General features: G+C 43.9%; 1 protein-coding gene across 1 annotated transcript in view; it reads left to right on the top strand.

Moving 5' to 3' along the window:
* Positions 1–17,043, top strand: part of oxct1a (3-oxoacid CoA transferase 1a) — a 138,113-nt gene that overhangs the window by 27,084 nt on the left and 93,986 nt on the right. The window contains exons 4-7 of the mRNA XM_071402553.1: positions 6,148–6,283; positions 6,442–6,591; positions 6,835–6,941; positions 9,377–9,437. Of these exons, the coding sequence (XP_071258654.1) occupies positions 6,148–6,283; positions 6,442–6,591; positions 6,835–6,941; positions 9,377–9,437 (454 nt within the window). The remainder of the gene's footprint in view (positions 1–6,147; positions 6,284–6,441; positions 6,592–6,834; positions 6,942–9,376; positions 9,438–17,043) is intronic.

Here is a 17,043-nt window from a genome sequence, read left to right as displayed (position 1 = left end):
AAAAGGTTGCTGTGAAATCACCTCAAGCACAATAGACAGGTCCCAGGAGGGGGCTAAAGGCTTGGAGGCTTGAAGACTGGGCGTAAGCGACGCGCTCCCTTCATGAAACGACATACCACAAGTTGTTTCACTTCTGTGTATTGTCGAAGCCTATATGACAGGCTGAGATTTTGGTTGAAAAAACTTTGACAGTTAATTGTTTCTGGACACACCACTTCTCACAAACGCACAACATGTATCTACAGTTGAAGTCGGAAGTTTACATACACCTTAGCCAAATACATTTAAACTCGGTTTTTCACAATTCCTGACATTTTACTGTGAATATAGATACTTTTGTACCCGTTTCCTCCAGCATGTTCACAAGGTCCTTTGCTGTTGTTCTGGGATTGATTTGCACTTTTCTCACCAAGTACGTTCATCTCTAGGAGACAGAACGTGTCTCCTTCCTGAGTGGTATGATGGCTGCTTGGTCCCATGGTGTTTATACTTGCGTACTATTGTTTGTACAGATGAACGTGGTACCTTCAGTTGTTTTGAAATTGCTCCCAAGGATGAACCAGACATGTGGAGGTCTACAATTTCTTTTCTGAGGTCTGAGTTTGAACGTAGGCCTTGAAATACATCCACAGGTACACCTCCAATTAACTCAAATTATGTCAATTAGCCTATCAGAAGCTTCTAAAGCCATGACGTCATTTTCTGGAATTTTCCAAGCTGTTTAAATGCACATTCAACTTAGTGTATGTAAACTTCTGACCCACTGGAATTGTGATACAGTGAATTATAAGTGAAATAATCTGTCTGTAAACAATTGTTGGAAAAATGACTTATGTCATGCACAAAGTAGATGTCCTAACCGACTTGCCAAAACTATAGTTTGTTAACAAGAAATTTGTGGAGTGGTTGAAAAACGAGTTTTAATGACTCCAACCTAAGTGTATGTAAACTTCCGACTTCAACTGTATATAGTGAGCACGTAGAAGGGCAAGCCTATCGCATTCATATTTATCCTCACGGGCCAGGCCCAGAGGGCAATGGGTTCCGGGTGAAGGTGGAAAATCTCCTTGTTCACGTGGGTCAAAAGATAGTAACTGTAGTTGCCAGGGCTCAGCGTAAAGCGAGAGAAGAATGTCCACTAGCCAGAGCTTCCCTGGTCATCGAGGGGCTATCAAGGAGGGATAATCCTTGTTCCCTTACTCTGTCCAGAGTGGGGGGAAAATCAAGCATAGAGGAGGAAAAGCGTAAAGCACCACCCTTCAAGGGTGTGCCCGCACATCCAGTCCCAGTGGTGTGTATCATGCTATAGCAAAGAACAACACGCAGTGCGTGTCTTTGTGCTATGCGAATAGATATAAGATCTGGTTCACCATCTGGGGGTGCAGTCTCCAATCCCTGTATAGGGGATTCCCTCTAGACAACAAGTCCGCTCCCACATTCAATACGCCTGGGACATGAGTCGGGCATATTGAAAATAGTTGTGCCCTGCTCCACAGAATACTCTTGACAGTTAGTCTGTGTAGATGCAAAGAGCAAGTGCCAACCTGGTGGTGGCTGTGTTCCACCACAGTCATATTGTCTGCCTCGACCAGGATGTGACCATTTCGACGGCAGGGCGAACGTGTGTCAATGCATGAAACACTATCATCAGTTTGAGGTGTCTGTGATTGAGAGGCTCTTCTAGTGACAGAGAGCTGAGAAAAAGTCTGTGTACACACAAAACATTTTTTCCCCCCATTTCTTGATGTCCAATTGGTAGTTACAGTCTTGTCCCATCGCTGCAACTCTCGTACGGACTCGGGAGAGGCGAAGGTCGAGAGCCATGCGTCCTCCAAAACACGACCCCCGCCAAGCCGCACTGATCTTGACACAATTCTCGCTTAACCCGGAGTCTGTAGACACTTATCTTTTGATTGAAGTTCCATAGTGGATATAGGCGATGGGTTTAAACCCAACGCTGGAAGTCTCTCATTCTCATTGATCCTGGCTGTACAATTGAGATGGTAAATGCCATCAACCCTAGCACTCGGAAACACGTACGGAGCATGACTGAGTGCCCCCTGTTGGGCAGGGAGAAGTACCGTCGGAATGAGGGGTACCAGGGGGTACACTGGGGTTGAGTGAGACCCCCCCAGTCTTTCCTGTGAGCAGATGCATAAAGATGAGCCGCTGCATGAGGGGCAATGTTTAAGGAGCACAGATGTGCCTCTCCCTCATTGGGGGAATGGGATGGGGGAGGTTCTGTGGTCCAGCCGAGAGGAGGCAGTTCAAGACACTGATTGACCCTCTGCCGCTGGGGACGTACTCCTAGGTCGAACATCCCATCTTTCCCCATGGGAGAAGTACAGTCATGGCCAAAAGCTTTGAGAATGACACAAATATTAATTTTCACAAAGTCTGCTGCCTCAGTTTGTATGATGGCAATTTGCATATCCTCCAGAATGTTATGAAGAGTGATCAGATGAATTGCAACTAATTGCAAAGTCCCTCTTTGCCATGCAGATTAACTGAATCCCCCAAAAACATTTCCACTGCATTTCAGCCCTGCCACAAAATAACCAGCTGACATCATGTCAGTGATTCTCTCGTTAACACAGGTGTGAGTGTTGACGAGGACAGTGCTGGAGATCACTCTGTCATGCTGATTGAGTTCGAATAACAGACTGGAAGCTTCAAAGGGAGGGTGGTGCTTGGAATCATTGTTCTTCCTCTGTCAACCATGGTTACCTGCAAGGAAACACGTGCCGTCATCATTGCTTTGCAAAAAAAGGGCTTCACAGGCAAGGATATTGCTGTCAGTAAGATTGCACCTAAATCCACCATTTATCGGATCTTCAAGATCTTCAAGGAGAGCGGTTCAATTGTTGTGAAGAAGGCTTCAGGGCGCCCAAGAAAGTCCACCAAGCGCCAGGACCGCCTCCTAAAGTTGATTCAGCTGCGGGATCGGGGCACCACCAGTACAGAGCTTGCTCAGGAATGACAGCAGGCAGGTGTGAGTGCATCTGCACGCACAGTGAGGCGAAGACTTTTGGAGGAGGATGGCCTGGTGTCAAGAAGGGCAGCAAAGAAGCCACTTCTCTCCAGGAAAAACATCAGGGACAGACTGATATTCTGCAAAAGGTACAGGGATTGGACTGCTGAGGACTGGGGTAAAGTCATTTTCTCTGATTAATCCCCTTTCCGATTGTTTGGGGCATCCGGAAAAAAGCTTGTCCGGAGAAGACAAGGTGAGCGCTACCATCAGTCCTGTGTCATGCCAACAGTAAAGCATCCTGAGACCATTCATGTGTGGGGTTGCTTCTCAGCCAAGGGAGTGGACTCACTCACGATATTGCCTGAAAACACAGCCATGAATAAAGAATGGTACCAACACATCCTCCGAGAGCAACTTCTCCCAACCATCCAGGAACAGTTTGGTGACGAACAATGCCTTTTCCAGCATGATGGAGCACCTTGCCATAAGGCAAAAGTGATAACTAAATGGCTCGGGGAACAAAACATCGATATTTTGGGCCCTTGGCCAGGAAACTCCCCAGACCTTAATCCCATTGAGAACTTGTGGTCAATCCTCAAGAGGCGGGTGGACAAACAAAAACCCACAAATTCTGACAAACTCCAAGCATTGATTATGCAAGAATGGGCTGCCATCAGTCAGGATGTGGCCCAGAAGTTAATTGACAGCATGCCAGGGTGGATTACAGAGGTCTTGAAAATAATGGTCAACACTGCAAATATTGACTCTTTGCATCAACTTCATGTAATTGTCAATAAAAGCCTTTGACACTTATGAAATGCTTGTAATTATACTTCAGTATTCCATAGTAACATCTGACAAAAATATCTAAAGACACTGAAGCAGCAAACTTTGTGGAATTTAATATTTGTGTCATTCTCAAAAATTTGGGCCACGATAGTAGATGGGTGGGACATCTGTGGAAGCAGTAGAGGGCTTACCCCCCTGTCGGCCTCTGATAGGAGAGCTGAACTGTGGATTCACAGCCTGCTACATTGATGGGGGTTTTGTATTACCTGGTACCAGCATTTTACCCACTCCCTCCCACCGAGCATTTGCTCGTGGAAGGTGAGACTGGGTTGCCACGTTACCCAGATCTGCGGGGAAAGCAGAAGTTAATGACTTCACCTTCCTTCTTACGAAGTTCGCACTTCGGTCGCATGTCGGCAACAGAAGGCCCAAACAGTTCCTTTGGCATAATAGGAGCGTCGAGGAAATCTGCCTTTTCCTTTTCTGAGAGGCTGGACAAGTCAAGCCACAAGGCTCTCTCCCCCACCACCGCAAGGCTCATGGTGCTTGGATGGCGCTTCTAGAGGCCCGTAGGTTGAGATCTGCAGCGATTCACATCTCGTTCCGTAGGTACTGGTTGATTTTTGCCTAAGACAATGCCCATCTCTAGTAGCATATCGGCCTGGTAAGCCAACAATAGGGACATTAAGTTTAACGCCCGTACTGAATGTGCCGCAGACACATAGACCTTATGGAATATGGAGGCGGTGAAGGGCTCCGCCTTTCCAGGGAAGGCAGTGCCGGTCATAGATGGCACTGGGGTTGGGGTAGTTAGCCAGTGACCACTGGCTAACCACCCCAAGGCTTGTCGAAGCCTTCTCCTCCATGCCCTGAATGTCCATGCCAAGAAAATACCTGGTTTGGCCATTGCTGGACAAAGTCTTGTCCCAGTTGTGTTTTCCTTCTGGCACGCATGCTGTGGCCGCTGGGAAAAGTCGTTTTCCCGGGATGGTGCGAGAGGGGAGTGTTCTCCCGTCGAACTCGGGGTTAGTGAGTGCTGCTTTAGCCTGCTATGCCCCCAGGCAGACGGTACACAAACAGTGTGTGTGTTCTTGCCTGATAGCAAGGGTGCTCCGGTAATGGGGCAGTGGCAGGCGCCCTGTGAGGGGGTAGCGGGCTCCACGGCTCAGAGAAATTGTATTCCTTGAGCAAAGTGTAAGCTAGTTAGCGTTCGCCTCGTAGCTAGTTAGTACCCCGCTAGCCGGAGAAAAGCGTGTGCTTCCCTTGTCTCTCAACGAACAAAGCGTGTCTCTCGACCGTCGCGCTGTGAAGTAAGGGCGGTCAATCTAGTCAACACGGCACGGGTGAATGTGGGTTGAGCTAAATGTATAGCTAGCTTTCTACCCTTGCAGGTGGAAAAGCTATTTTTGCGGAAACTTATCCGGGTTAGCTAAGCCTATCGGTGAGAGCTATCCCTTTGTAGTGTCGTTAGCTAGCTTTCCAGTTAGCTAGACGCGAGATGGGAGCAAGCAATATTACCATGTTGCAGCTAGTAATGCTGGTGTGGTTAGCTTGCCTTACAGTGAGCTAGCCAGGTTAGATTAAGCCTTGCGGCGAAAGCTAGTCCTTTGTTAGCGTGGTTGGCTGGCCTTGCAGCTACCTAGCCAGGTAAGCTAAATCATTGCAGCGGGGGCTAACCAAGTCTTGATAGCTAGCCATGTGACGTTAGCTACAACGGGGACTGACAAGTAGAAAATTAATTCTACTCAAAGCAAAATCTTCCTTTCAATCAGTACTCAACACTATCGACAGGAGCTGAGGTCCTACGTTCGGCAGCGTTAATCTCACGGTTTGCCTGAAAACAGTTCAATAGGAAGACAGGAATCTAGTGGTGCTGAGGAGAGCTTCTTGTGAACGCAGTCACTTCCGCAAGGAAGAGAGGCCAGAATGACCAGTTGGCGGGCAAGTGGCTCCCTTTATTGAGGAGAAGAGCTCACCTCATTTGCCACTCGACCTATGTCTCCAACAGACGCTGTGTGATTGCATACTTCAAGCTTTTGACCCACCTAAGGTGTATCCCATAAGTAACACATCGAGTATTAGAAATAAAATCCAACAAGCATTTTTTGTAAAAATTTGGGAATAATATGAATCTACCTGGGTAGGGTGTGCGTACGTGGTGCAGCATACCCTGAGGAGCTGATGATCGGTTTGCTCTCTCTGTAGGCTGGTGTGTGTGTGTGTGTGTGTGTGTGTGTGTGTGTGTGTGTGTGTGTGTGTGTGTGTGTGTGTGTGTGTGTGTGTGTGTGTGTGTGTGTGTGTGTGTGTGTGTGTGTGTGTGTGTGTGTGTGTGTGTGTGTGTGTGTGTGTGTGTGTGTGTGGTAACCTGTGTGTTCTCCCTGCAGGGTGGATAACTTTGGGTTGGGTCTGCTCCTACAGACCAAACAGATCAAGAGGATGATCTCCTCCTATGTGGGAGAGAACATCGAGTTTGAGAGACAATACCTGTCTGGGGAGCTGGAGGTGGAGCTAACGCCACAGGTGACACGCACGCACGCACACACATACCTCCTTGCTTCACTAGGTTATACATTTGAGTTATTTGAGGTCATATACATTTGTTGTGGAGGTTTGGGAATGTCCAGGTTCAGTGATTTTGAGTAATGATCCAATTGATGACCATGACCTCTCTCCCCCAGGGTACCCTAGCAGAGAGGATCAGAGCTGGGGGTGCGGGTGTTCCTGCCTTCTTCACGGCTACAGGCTACGGTACCCTCATCCAGGAGGGCGGCTCCCCCATCAAATACAACAAGGACGGAACTATCGCCATCGCCAGTGAACAGAGAGAGGTCAGACCCCAGCCTCTACCACCATGTGGTTTCTAGCACCACATTCACCACATCGTGACACAAAGACGCATCTCCTAATGTTATTGCATCAAATTGTTTTTCTCACCACTGTCTGTTTTCATCACACAATCTGCCTATACTGAAATGGCGCACTAGCCTCTGTAACCACACTCAAAATGCTGTCATATCCAGCAGTCTTCTAAGTCTGTCTCTTGAGCTGCTTGCTGTGTTGTTGTTTGGCAGGTGCGGGAGTTTAATGGAAGGCACTACATCATGGAGAAGGCCATCACTGGAGACTTTGCTCTGGTCAAGGCCTGGAAGGCCGACAAGGCCGGGAACGTAATCTTCAGGTAGCTACCAATACATTCACTCACTCTAACCTGTCTGTCAATCACTTATTTTGTGGATAAAGGTTACCTGATATCAGGGCAAGCTACTTCCTCCTACCCTTGAATCATTGCACAAAGCATAGGCGCTTATTTACCCCTTAAAAACTTCTTATGGCTGAAATCCCGCTAACTGGATCGATATGACAACAGCCAGTGAAAGTGCAGGGCGCCAAATTCAAACAACAGAAATCTCATAATTAAAATTCCTCAAACATACAAGTATTTTACACCATTTTAAAGATAAACTTGTTGTTAATCCCACCACAGTGTCCGATTTCAAAAAGGCTATATGACGAAAGCACACCAAACGATTATGTTAGGTCAGCACCTAGTCACAGAAAAACAGATAAAATTAATCACTAACCATTGATGATCTTCTTCAGATGACACTCATAGGACTTCATGTTACACAATACATGTATGTTTTGTTCGATAAGGTTCATATTTATATCCAAAAATCTCAGTTTACATTGGCGCATTATGTTCAGTAATGTTTTGCTTCCAAAACATTCGGTGATTTTGCAGAGAGCCACATCAATTTACAGAAATACTCATAATAAACATTGATAAAAGATACAAATGTTATGCATGGAATTATAGATCCACTTCTCCTTATTGCAACCGCTGTGTCAGATTTCAAAAAAAACTTTACGGAAAAAGTACACCATGCAATAATCTGAGTACGGCGCTCAGACACAAAAACAAGCCATACAGATACCTGCCATGTTGTGGAGCCAACAGAAGTCAGAAATAGCATTATAAATATTCACTTACCTTTGATGATCTTCATCAGAATGCACTCCCAGGAATCCCAGTTCCACAATAAATGTTTGTTTTGTTCGATAAAGTCCATAATTTATGTCCAAATACCTCCTTTTTGTTCGCGCGTTTAGTTCACAAATCCAAATTCATGAGGCGCGAGCACTAAGTCCAGACGAAAAGTCAAAAAGTTCCATTACAGTTCGTAGAAACATACGATGTATAGAATCAATCTTTAGGATGTTTTTAACATAAATCTTCAATAATGTTTCAACCGGAGAATTCCTTTGTCTTTAGAAATGCAATGGAACGCAGCTAACTCTCACGGGCATGCGCGAGACTGAGCTCATAGCACTCTGCCAGACCTCTGGTTGAAACAGCTCTCATTCTGTCCCCCTTCACAGTAGAAGCCTCAAACAAGGTTCTAAAGACTGTTGACATCTAGTGGATACCTTAGGAAGTGCAATCGGACCAAATTTACACTATCTTGGATAGGCGAAGAGTTGAAAAACTACAAACCTCAGATTTCCCACTTCCTGGTTGGATTTTCTCTCAGGTTTTTGCCTGCCAAATGAGTTCTGTTATACTCACAGACATCATTTAAACAGTTTTAGAAACTTCAGAATGTTTTCTATCTAAATCTACTAATAATATGCCTATCTTAGCTTCTGGGCCTGAGTAGCAGGCAGTTTACTCTGGGCACCTTATTCATCCAAGCTACTCAATACTGCCTCCCAGCCATAAGAAGTTAAGTCTGCTGTCACTAAGACTGTAATGCTGTTGAAGAAACGAGGTGCTTCATTATTTCAAAAAAGCCATCAGCGTAGTATTGAATAAATGTACATTATGTAATACATATCCATTTGACACTAAATATTTACCCAAGCCACTGTGATTTAGGCCACTGCTTGTCCCAGGACAGGTTTAACCCTTTCTAATCACCTAGTGATGTTTCCACAATAAGCAAAACTCCGGGCCTGCAGGTCGCTCTGTGCCATATGGATTGCTGGTAGGATATTAACTTTTAGGCTCAGTGACTGAATTAAGATGTTGACACTAGACAGCTTAAAGAGACTGAACGTTCTCCAGAAAAGCTGTAGAAAATTGAAATTACGTCTGACCGAATGGACTTTTCTTCTTAGTTCCCTTCTCTGTCAGTATGTGAGAAGAACATTCTCTCGGTCCACATAAAAACGGACCCGTATTGTTTTTTTGCCCCTGAATATTTACTCTCCTGTACACTGAAAATAAGTGATAGTAAATGCAATTCAATTGGTCACCACAAGAGCGCAGTATCTACTTTGCAATAAACAATCCCCTTTTGATTTCACAGGCAAAAACAGGCAATGTTGAAATGATTGTTGCACGGTTCATGATTGCTCTGTGTTGATGCTGTAACTCATGTTATAAAACCTTCCCTATCGCGCCGGGCCGAACAACGCCATTTACCCGTGACTGTGTTCATGATACTGCACTGCCTGTTATGCCTTAATGCTTAATTGACTTATTGTACTTCCATTCCATTACTTCTCTGTGCCTGCTTTCTTGTATTACTCCCTTGTTGCCTCCCTCATGAATGCTTGCTAGCTAATGTCATATCTTTCTCTCTCTCTCTCTTTCTTTCTCTCTCCATGTAGGAAAACAGCCAGGAACTTCAACCAGCCCATGTGCAAGGCAGCCAAAGTCACCATTGTAGAGGTATGAGCCATGTCCCTGCACCCCAGCCCCCTACCCCCTTACATGTCTATGGCACTGTTCTGCTGTCTTCACCTGTTGTTCAACATTTTCTGATTTGTGACACAGACATTAAGAAATCAGTCATGTGATTTCAGCTGTGTCTGACGAGAGCATGAGTACTGGTTGTTTAATAGCTGCGTTATAATGTAATAGCTGTTTCATATCAAATAAGAATTTGTTCTTAACTGACTTGCCTAGTTATATAAAGGTTAAATAAATAAATAAATAAATATCTGGCCCTTTCAGTAGGATGGCCTGATTGAAAGTCTAGATTCTACTAGTTGGCTCAGTCTTCTGGTATTATGTCAATCGCAAGGTACTCGACATAAAGAGTCTGAGTACATGAGTTGGGGGTCACAGAATGTTGTGTGGTCCAGTGATTCCCACGTGGTGGCTTTCAGCCAGTCCTGCAGTCACGGCTAAAAACGGGGTTGTCCTGAGAAACATTTTGTTGGTCAAAAACCTTTAGGTAGGGCACAGTGCGAAAACGTTTAGTAATACTCCTCTAGTAGTCTGGCCTCTCTCTCCATTAGTGTGATACAGACTGGGCTGGGGCTTTGTGTGGTGACGTTACTGCTCTTTCGTTTCTCATAATCAATGTCACATGGTTAATCCTAAAAATTGGTATTAAAATGATACAAATCTGAAAGTTCAAATTCCACTAATGCCAAAGCACCAGCCTCTGCCGTATGGACACATTGATACACTGTGATCCATTGGAGGCTAAAGAAATGAGCGCATGGAACTCAGGGATAGCATAGGCCAATGCAGCAGTAGGCCTATAACGTCCATCATCAACTAAGTAAAATTAATAGGCCAAAAGCCAACAAATTAAAAACAGTAGAAAATATCCTGATGAAAATTCAGGTTCTTTCAATATCATTCACCTCTCTACTCCACCTGTCTGCCTCCCTTTCTATCTGCCTTGACTTGAGCCATCGCTACTGAAGTGCAACATTGTATTAAATCCATCAACTGGATCTGGCCTGAAGCTGTTCCTAGTTAACTTGCAACATTGTATCAATAGTCTTTTCTGGACCCTCAGAGTTTCCAGCAACAGTGAGCTCAGGGACAGACAGCTGTTTATGCCTAAGGGAAAAATGTTCAGGTATTTTATGACATTTCCACTGGATATATGGGACTATCAGATCATGATATTTTGCTCTTTCACGCTAAGGCTTGGTGGTTATTGAGGCCTGGATAGTGTTGGAAAGATTTTTTTTATGTGAGGAACTATTATCATTGAAATGGATGTTAAAAACAGACTTTGTTGACTTACTGTGTGAGGTGAAGAAAAATGTTGTGTTGGAGGTGGTGAGTTAAGACAATCCAGCAGGTCAGGTACTTCTATGCATGCTCTCTCAACATTATTAGCACAGAGAAACCAGACACATGCTTATTGCTCACACGGAACCCTCCAAACAAAAGACAATAAAATAATTGACAACTCGTAAATGATGGTTATGAAATAAACCAAATCTTGTTTCTCACAAGTGTAGCAGGTTGTGAACTCTCATAGTGAAACAATGAATTTGCAAGAATTGGCGGGAGACAGCTGAGTGCATTCTGGAGAGTTGAGTGCATGCATTCTGTAGAGAGATGAGCCATATCTTAGCTACACCCCCCTCCCCTTCTTCTTGTCTCAACATTTTAAAATATACTCAAGACACATTATCTTTACACATCTTTTAGATGCTTTTCACTGACAGCCGCAACTCATTTATGAGCTAGGCAATTGCCAAATGGGCTTCCCAAATAGGCATAGGCCTACGTGTTTGTTAGGCATAAGTCATGCTCTCTAGTGAAGTATTTTTAATAATTTTATTTAGACAGGTATAATTATATAATTTTAGGAAAACCTCAACTTACTTTTGTGGAAGCCAGCAGCTGAATAGTGCACTGTGCACACGCCAACTTTACTTTCCAATTCACAAATGGCTGCCTAAAACCAGAGATCAATATACATTACCAGTCAAAAGTTTGGACACACCTACTCATTCCAGGGTTTTTCTTTATTTTTACTATTTTCTACATTGTAGAGTAATAGTGAAGACATCAACACTATGAAATAACACAAATGGAATCATGTAGTAACCAAAAAAGTGTTAAACAAATATATTTTATATTTCAGATTCTTCAAAGTAGCCTCCATTTGCCTTGATGACAGCTTTGCACACTCTTGGCATTCTCTCAACCAGCTTCATGAGGTAGTCACCTGGAATGCGTTTCGATTAACAGGCGGGCCTTGTTAAAAGTTAATTTGTGGAATTTATTTCCTTCTTAATGCGTTTCAGCTAATCAGTTGTGTTGTGACAAGGTAGGGGTGGTATACAGAAGATAGCCCTATTTGGTAAAATACCAAGTCCATATTATGGCAAGAACAGCTGAAATAAGCAAAGAGAAACGACAGTCCGTCATTTCTTTAAGACACGAAGGTCAGTCAATGCGGAAAATGTCAAGAACTTTGAAAGTTTCAAGTGCAGTCACAAAAACCATCAAGCGCTATGATGAAACTGGCTCTCATGAGGACCGCCAAAGGAAGACCCAGAGTTACCTCTGCTGCAGAGCACAAGTTCATTAGAGTTACCAGCCTCAGAAATTGCAACCCAAAGAAATGCTTCATAGTGTTCAAGTAACGGACACATCTCAACATCAACTGTTCAGACTGTGTGAATCAGGCCTTCATAGTCGAATTGCTGCAAAGAAACCACTACTAAAGGACCCCAATAATGATAAGAGACTTGCTTGGGCCAAGAAACACAAGCAATGACATTAGACCGGTGGAAATTTGTCCTTTGGTCTGATGAGTCCAAATTGGAGAGTTTTGGTTTCCAACTGCCGTGTCTTTGTGAGACGCAGAGTAGGTGAATGGATGATCTCCGCATGTGTTGTTTCCACCGTGAAGCAGGGAGGTGTGATGGTGTGGGGGTTATTTGCTGGTGACACTGTCAGTGATTTATTTAGAATTCAAGGCACACTTAACCAGCATGGATACCACAGCATTCTGCAGCGATACGCCATCACATCTGGTTTGTGCTTAGTGGGACTATCATTTGTTTTTCAACAGGACAATGACCCGATACATCTCCAGGCTGTGTAAGTGCTCAGCATATGTGGGAACTCCTTCAAGACTGTTGGAAAAGCATTCCAGGTGAAGCTGGTTGAGAGAATGCCAAGAATGAAAAGCTGTCATCAAGGCAAAGGGTGGCTACTTTGAAGAATTTCAAATATAAAATATATTTTGATTTGTTCAACACTTTTTTTGGTTACTACATGATTCCATATGTGTTATTTCATAGTTTTGATGTCTTTACTATTATTCTCAACATAGAAAATAGAAAAACCCTTAAATGAGTAGGTGTGTCCAAACCTTTGACTGGTAATGACGAGATGCTCATGTCTCCGCCCTAATGGGAGTCATTGTCCCAAAGGTGGGAAGGCAGGCAAAAGCTTAGGTCTGCATATTAAGCCCATAGAAAACCATTGGGCTAATTCTGGACAGATTTATGTGAGAGTGAGCCCTCTCGTGTCGCCTCTTCCTCTCTGCTGAAACAATCTCACCGTAGAAAGCATCCGAGTGAGCGAAACAGCGCCCCTCTGTCTCACTATATGTAGCCCATGTATCGAATGCTGTCTGGCTAAAAAGAGTATGACATGCTATACTCTTTTTGTCCAGACAGCATCCGATTCATGGGCTACATATAGTGAGACAGAGGGGCGCTGTTTTCTCTCACTCGGATGCTTTATCTGAGATTGATGGGTCTTTCTGTTGGCGTGTGTCCCGGTCAAATAAATTGTCAATATTTTATTTGGATGTGCAAGGAAGTACGGTAGGGCAGGCCAGGCCCCATAATGCCCGCCCATAACGCCGGTCCTGTCTCTGGGTCATGTATAGCAGTAAGCTCTGACAACATTGATCAACCCCCAGCCCCAGACTGGCTATAAACTCGCTGTCACCCCCGTCTCCAAACTTACGATGGCTGACATGAATCCCCTGCCCCCCACCTTGGGCTCTCTGGTGATATAAACCGTCTTAGTCATAAAATTGAGAAGAAAGTCTGTCGGAATAGCTGGGTGCTCTGGGCTGGATTTATGAGCTGGGAGAGAGAAGCGTTTTCCTATATTCCATTAGACACTTTTAATGTACTTCTCTTTTTCAATTAAGCCAAGGCAGACATTAAGGAGATTTATCATGCTATAGAGTGCAGTGAGCTGGAGAGCTGTCTCTATTCAATGCAAGAAGCATATTTTCTAAGTTAAGGAGGTAAAAGAGGTATTTGCAAGGTCAATGAGGCCAGTCCAGTGAAATGCTGAAACTACTGTCTGTATACAAGTACATTTTACAATGGTTTATTCCACCAGGTACTCAAAGTGCATTGTATGGAGGGAAACTCCCTTCATTCACTACACAAGTATAGCACTCACCTGGCTTATATATACAGTGGGGAGAACAAGTATTTGAAACACTGCCGATTTTGCAGGTTTTCCTACTTACAAAGCATGTAGAGGTCTGTAATTTTTATTATAGGTACACTTCAAATGTGAGAGACGGAATCTAAAACACAAATCCAGAAAATTACATTGTATGATTTTTAAGTAATTAATTTGCATTTTATTGCATGACATAAGTATTTGATACATCAGAAAAGCAGAACTTAATATTTGGTACAGAAACCTTTGTTTGCAATTACAGAGATCATACGTTTCCTGTAGTTCTTGACCAGGTTTGCACACACTGCAGCAGGGTGTGCAACTTTCAGCTCCCTCCAAAGATTTTCTATTGGGTTCAGGTCTGGAGACTGGCTAGGCCACTCCAGGACCTTGAGATGTTTCTTACGGAGCCAGTCCTTAGTTGCCCTGGCTGTGGGTTTCGGGTCGTTGTCATGCTGGAAGACCCAGCCACGACCCATCTTCAATGCTCTAACTGAGGGAAGGAGATTGTTGGCCAAGATCTCGCGATACATGGCCCCATCCATCCTCCCCTCAATACGGTGCAGTCGTCCTGTCCCCTTTGCAGAAAAGCATCCCCAAAGAATGATGTTTCCACCTCCATGCTTCACGGTTGGGATGGTGTTCTTGGGGTTGTACTCATCCTTCTTCTTCCTCCAAACACGGCGAGTGGAGTTTAGACCAAAAAGTTCTATTTTTGTCTCATCAGACCACATGACCTTCTCCCATTCCTCCTCTGGATCATCCAGATGGTCATTGGCAAACTTCAGACGGGCCTGAACATGCGCTGGCTTGAGCAGGGGGACCTTGCGTGCACTGCAGGATTTTAATCCATGACGGCGTAGTGTGTTACTAATGGTTTTCTTTGAGACTGTGGTCCCAGCTCTCTTCAGGTCATTGACCAGGTCCTGCCGTTTAGTTCTGGGCTGATCCCTCACCTTCCTCATGATCATTGATGCCCCACGAGGTGAGATCTTGCAATAAGCCCCAGATCGAGGGTGATTGACCGTCATCTTGAACTTCTTCCATTTTCTAATAATTGCGCCAACAGTTGTTGCCTTCTCACCAAGCTGCTATTGCCTATTGTCCTGTAGCCCATCCCAACCTTGTGCAGGTCTACAATTTTATCCCTGATGTCCTTACACAGCTCTCTGGTCTTGGCCATTGTGGAGAGGTTGGAGTCTGTTTGATTGAGTGTGTGGACAGGTGTCTTTTATACAGGTAACGAGTTCAAACAGGTGCAGTTAATACAGGTAATGAGTGGAGAACAGGAGGGCTTCTTAAAGAAAAACTAACAGGTCTGTGAGAGCCGGAATTCTTACTGGTTGGTAGGTGATCAAATACTTATGTCATGCAATAAAATGCAAATGAATTGCTTAAAAATCATACAATGTGATGATTAAATCATTACAGACCTCTACATGCTTTGTAAGTAGGAAAACCTGCAAAATCAGCAGTGTATCAAATACTTGTTCTCCCCACTGTATATATATGTTGATGCTTTGTCAATGTGTGTTTGTTATATGGGTGTGCGCACGCATGTGCATGTGTGTTCTCTTGAGTCCCCTGAATAATACACCCGTTGAGTTGAGCGGGAGAAGAGGAGAGATTCAGGCTGCTGGGGACGTAATTGCATGTTTAATCATGGACTGTCAGCTTCAACCTTTAGGCGTCTCAACCATCTGTCCAGAGTGTCTGTCTGAGCTGACGGACCTGGACAACATCTGATCCAGCACTACCTTTACTACTATCTACCATGGTGTTATTGACCCCCATGCTGTGGCTGATGTGGCACACTCAGTCAGATTATTATGACTTTATTATTATGGACTTTTTATCGAATTGAAGTAGGAAATGTCTCTCTCACACATTATTTCTCTATCACTCACACACACACACACACATCTCTCTCTCAATTCTATTAAATTCAAGGGGCTTTATTGGCATGGGAAACATATGTTAACATTGCCAAAGCAAGTGAGGTAGATAATATACAAAAGTGAAATAAACAATACAAATTTACAGTAAACATTACACTCACACAAGTTTCAAAAGAATAAAAACATTACAAATGTCATATTATGTATATATACAGTGTTGTAACGATGTAGAAATGGTTAAAGTACAAAAGGGAAAATAAATAAGCATAAATATGGGTTGTATTACAATGGTGTTTGTTCTTCAGTAGTTGACCTTTTCTTGTGGCAACAGGTCACAAATCTTGCTGCAGTGATGGCACACTGTGGTATTTCACCCAGTAGATATGGGTGTTTATCATAATCGTGTTTGTTTTCGAATTCTTTGTGGATCTGTGTAATCTGAGGGAAGTATGTGTTTCTAATATGGTCATACATTGGGCAGTAGGTTAGGAAGTGCAGCTCAGTTTCCATCTCATTTTATGGGCAGTGTGCACATAGCCTGTCTTCTCTTGAGAGCCAAGTCTGCCTACGGCGGCCTTTCGCAATAGCAAGGCTATGCTCACTGAGTCTGTACATAGTCAAAGCTTTCCTTAAGTTTGGGTCAGTCACAGTGGTCAGGTATTATGCCACTGTGTATTCTCTGTTTAGTGCCAAATAGCATTCTAGTTTGCTCTGTTTTTTTGTTAATTCTTTCCAATGTGTCAAGTAATTATCTTTTAGTTTTCTCATGATTTGGTTGGGTCTAATTGTGTTGCTGTCCTGGGGCTCTGTGGGGTGTGTTTTTGTGTTTGTGAACAGAGCCCCAGGACCAGCTTGCTTAGGGGACTCTTCTCCAGGTTCATCTCTCTGTAGGTGATGGCTTTGTTATGGAAGGTTTGGGAATCGCTTCCTTTTAGGTGGTTGTAGAATTTAACGGCTCTTTTCTGGATTTTGATAATTAGCTGGTATCGGCCTAATTCTGCTCTCTATCCATTATTTGGTGTTCTACGTTGTACACTGAGGGTATTTTTGCAGAATTCTGCATGCAGTCTCAATTTGGTGTTTGTGCCATTTTGTGTATTCTTGGTTGGTGAGCGGACCCCAGACCTCACAACCATAAAGGGCAATGGGTTCTATAACTGATTCAAGTAATTTTAGCCAGATCCTAATTGGTATGTTGAATTCTATGTTCCTTTTGATGGCATAGAATGCCCTTCTTG

The sequence above is a fragment of the Salvelinus alpinus genome, chromosome 5, assembly GCF_045679555.1.
Source record: "Salvelinus alpinus chromosome 5, SLU_Salpinus.1, whole genome shotgun sequence".
NCBI lineage: Eukaryota > Metazoa > Chordata > Actinopteri > Salmoniformes > Salmonidae > Salvelinus > Salvelinus alpinus.
Note: the sequence above shows the minus strand (reverse complement) of the source record. Positions and strands in the feature narration are given on the sequence as shown.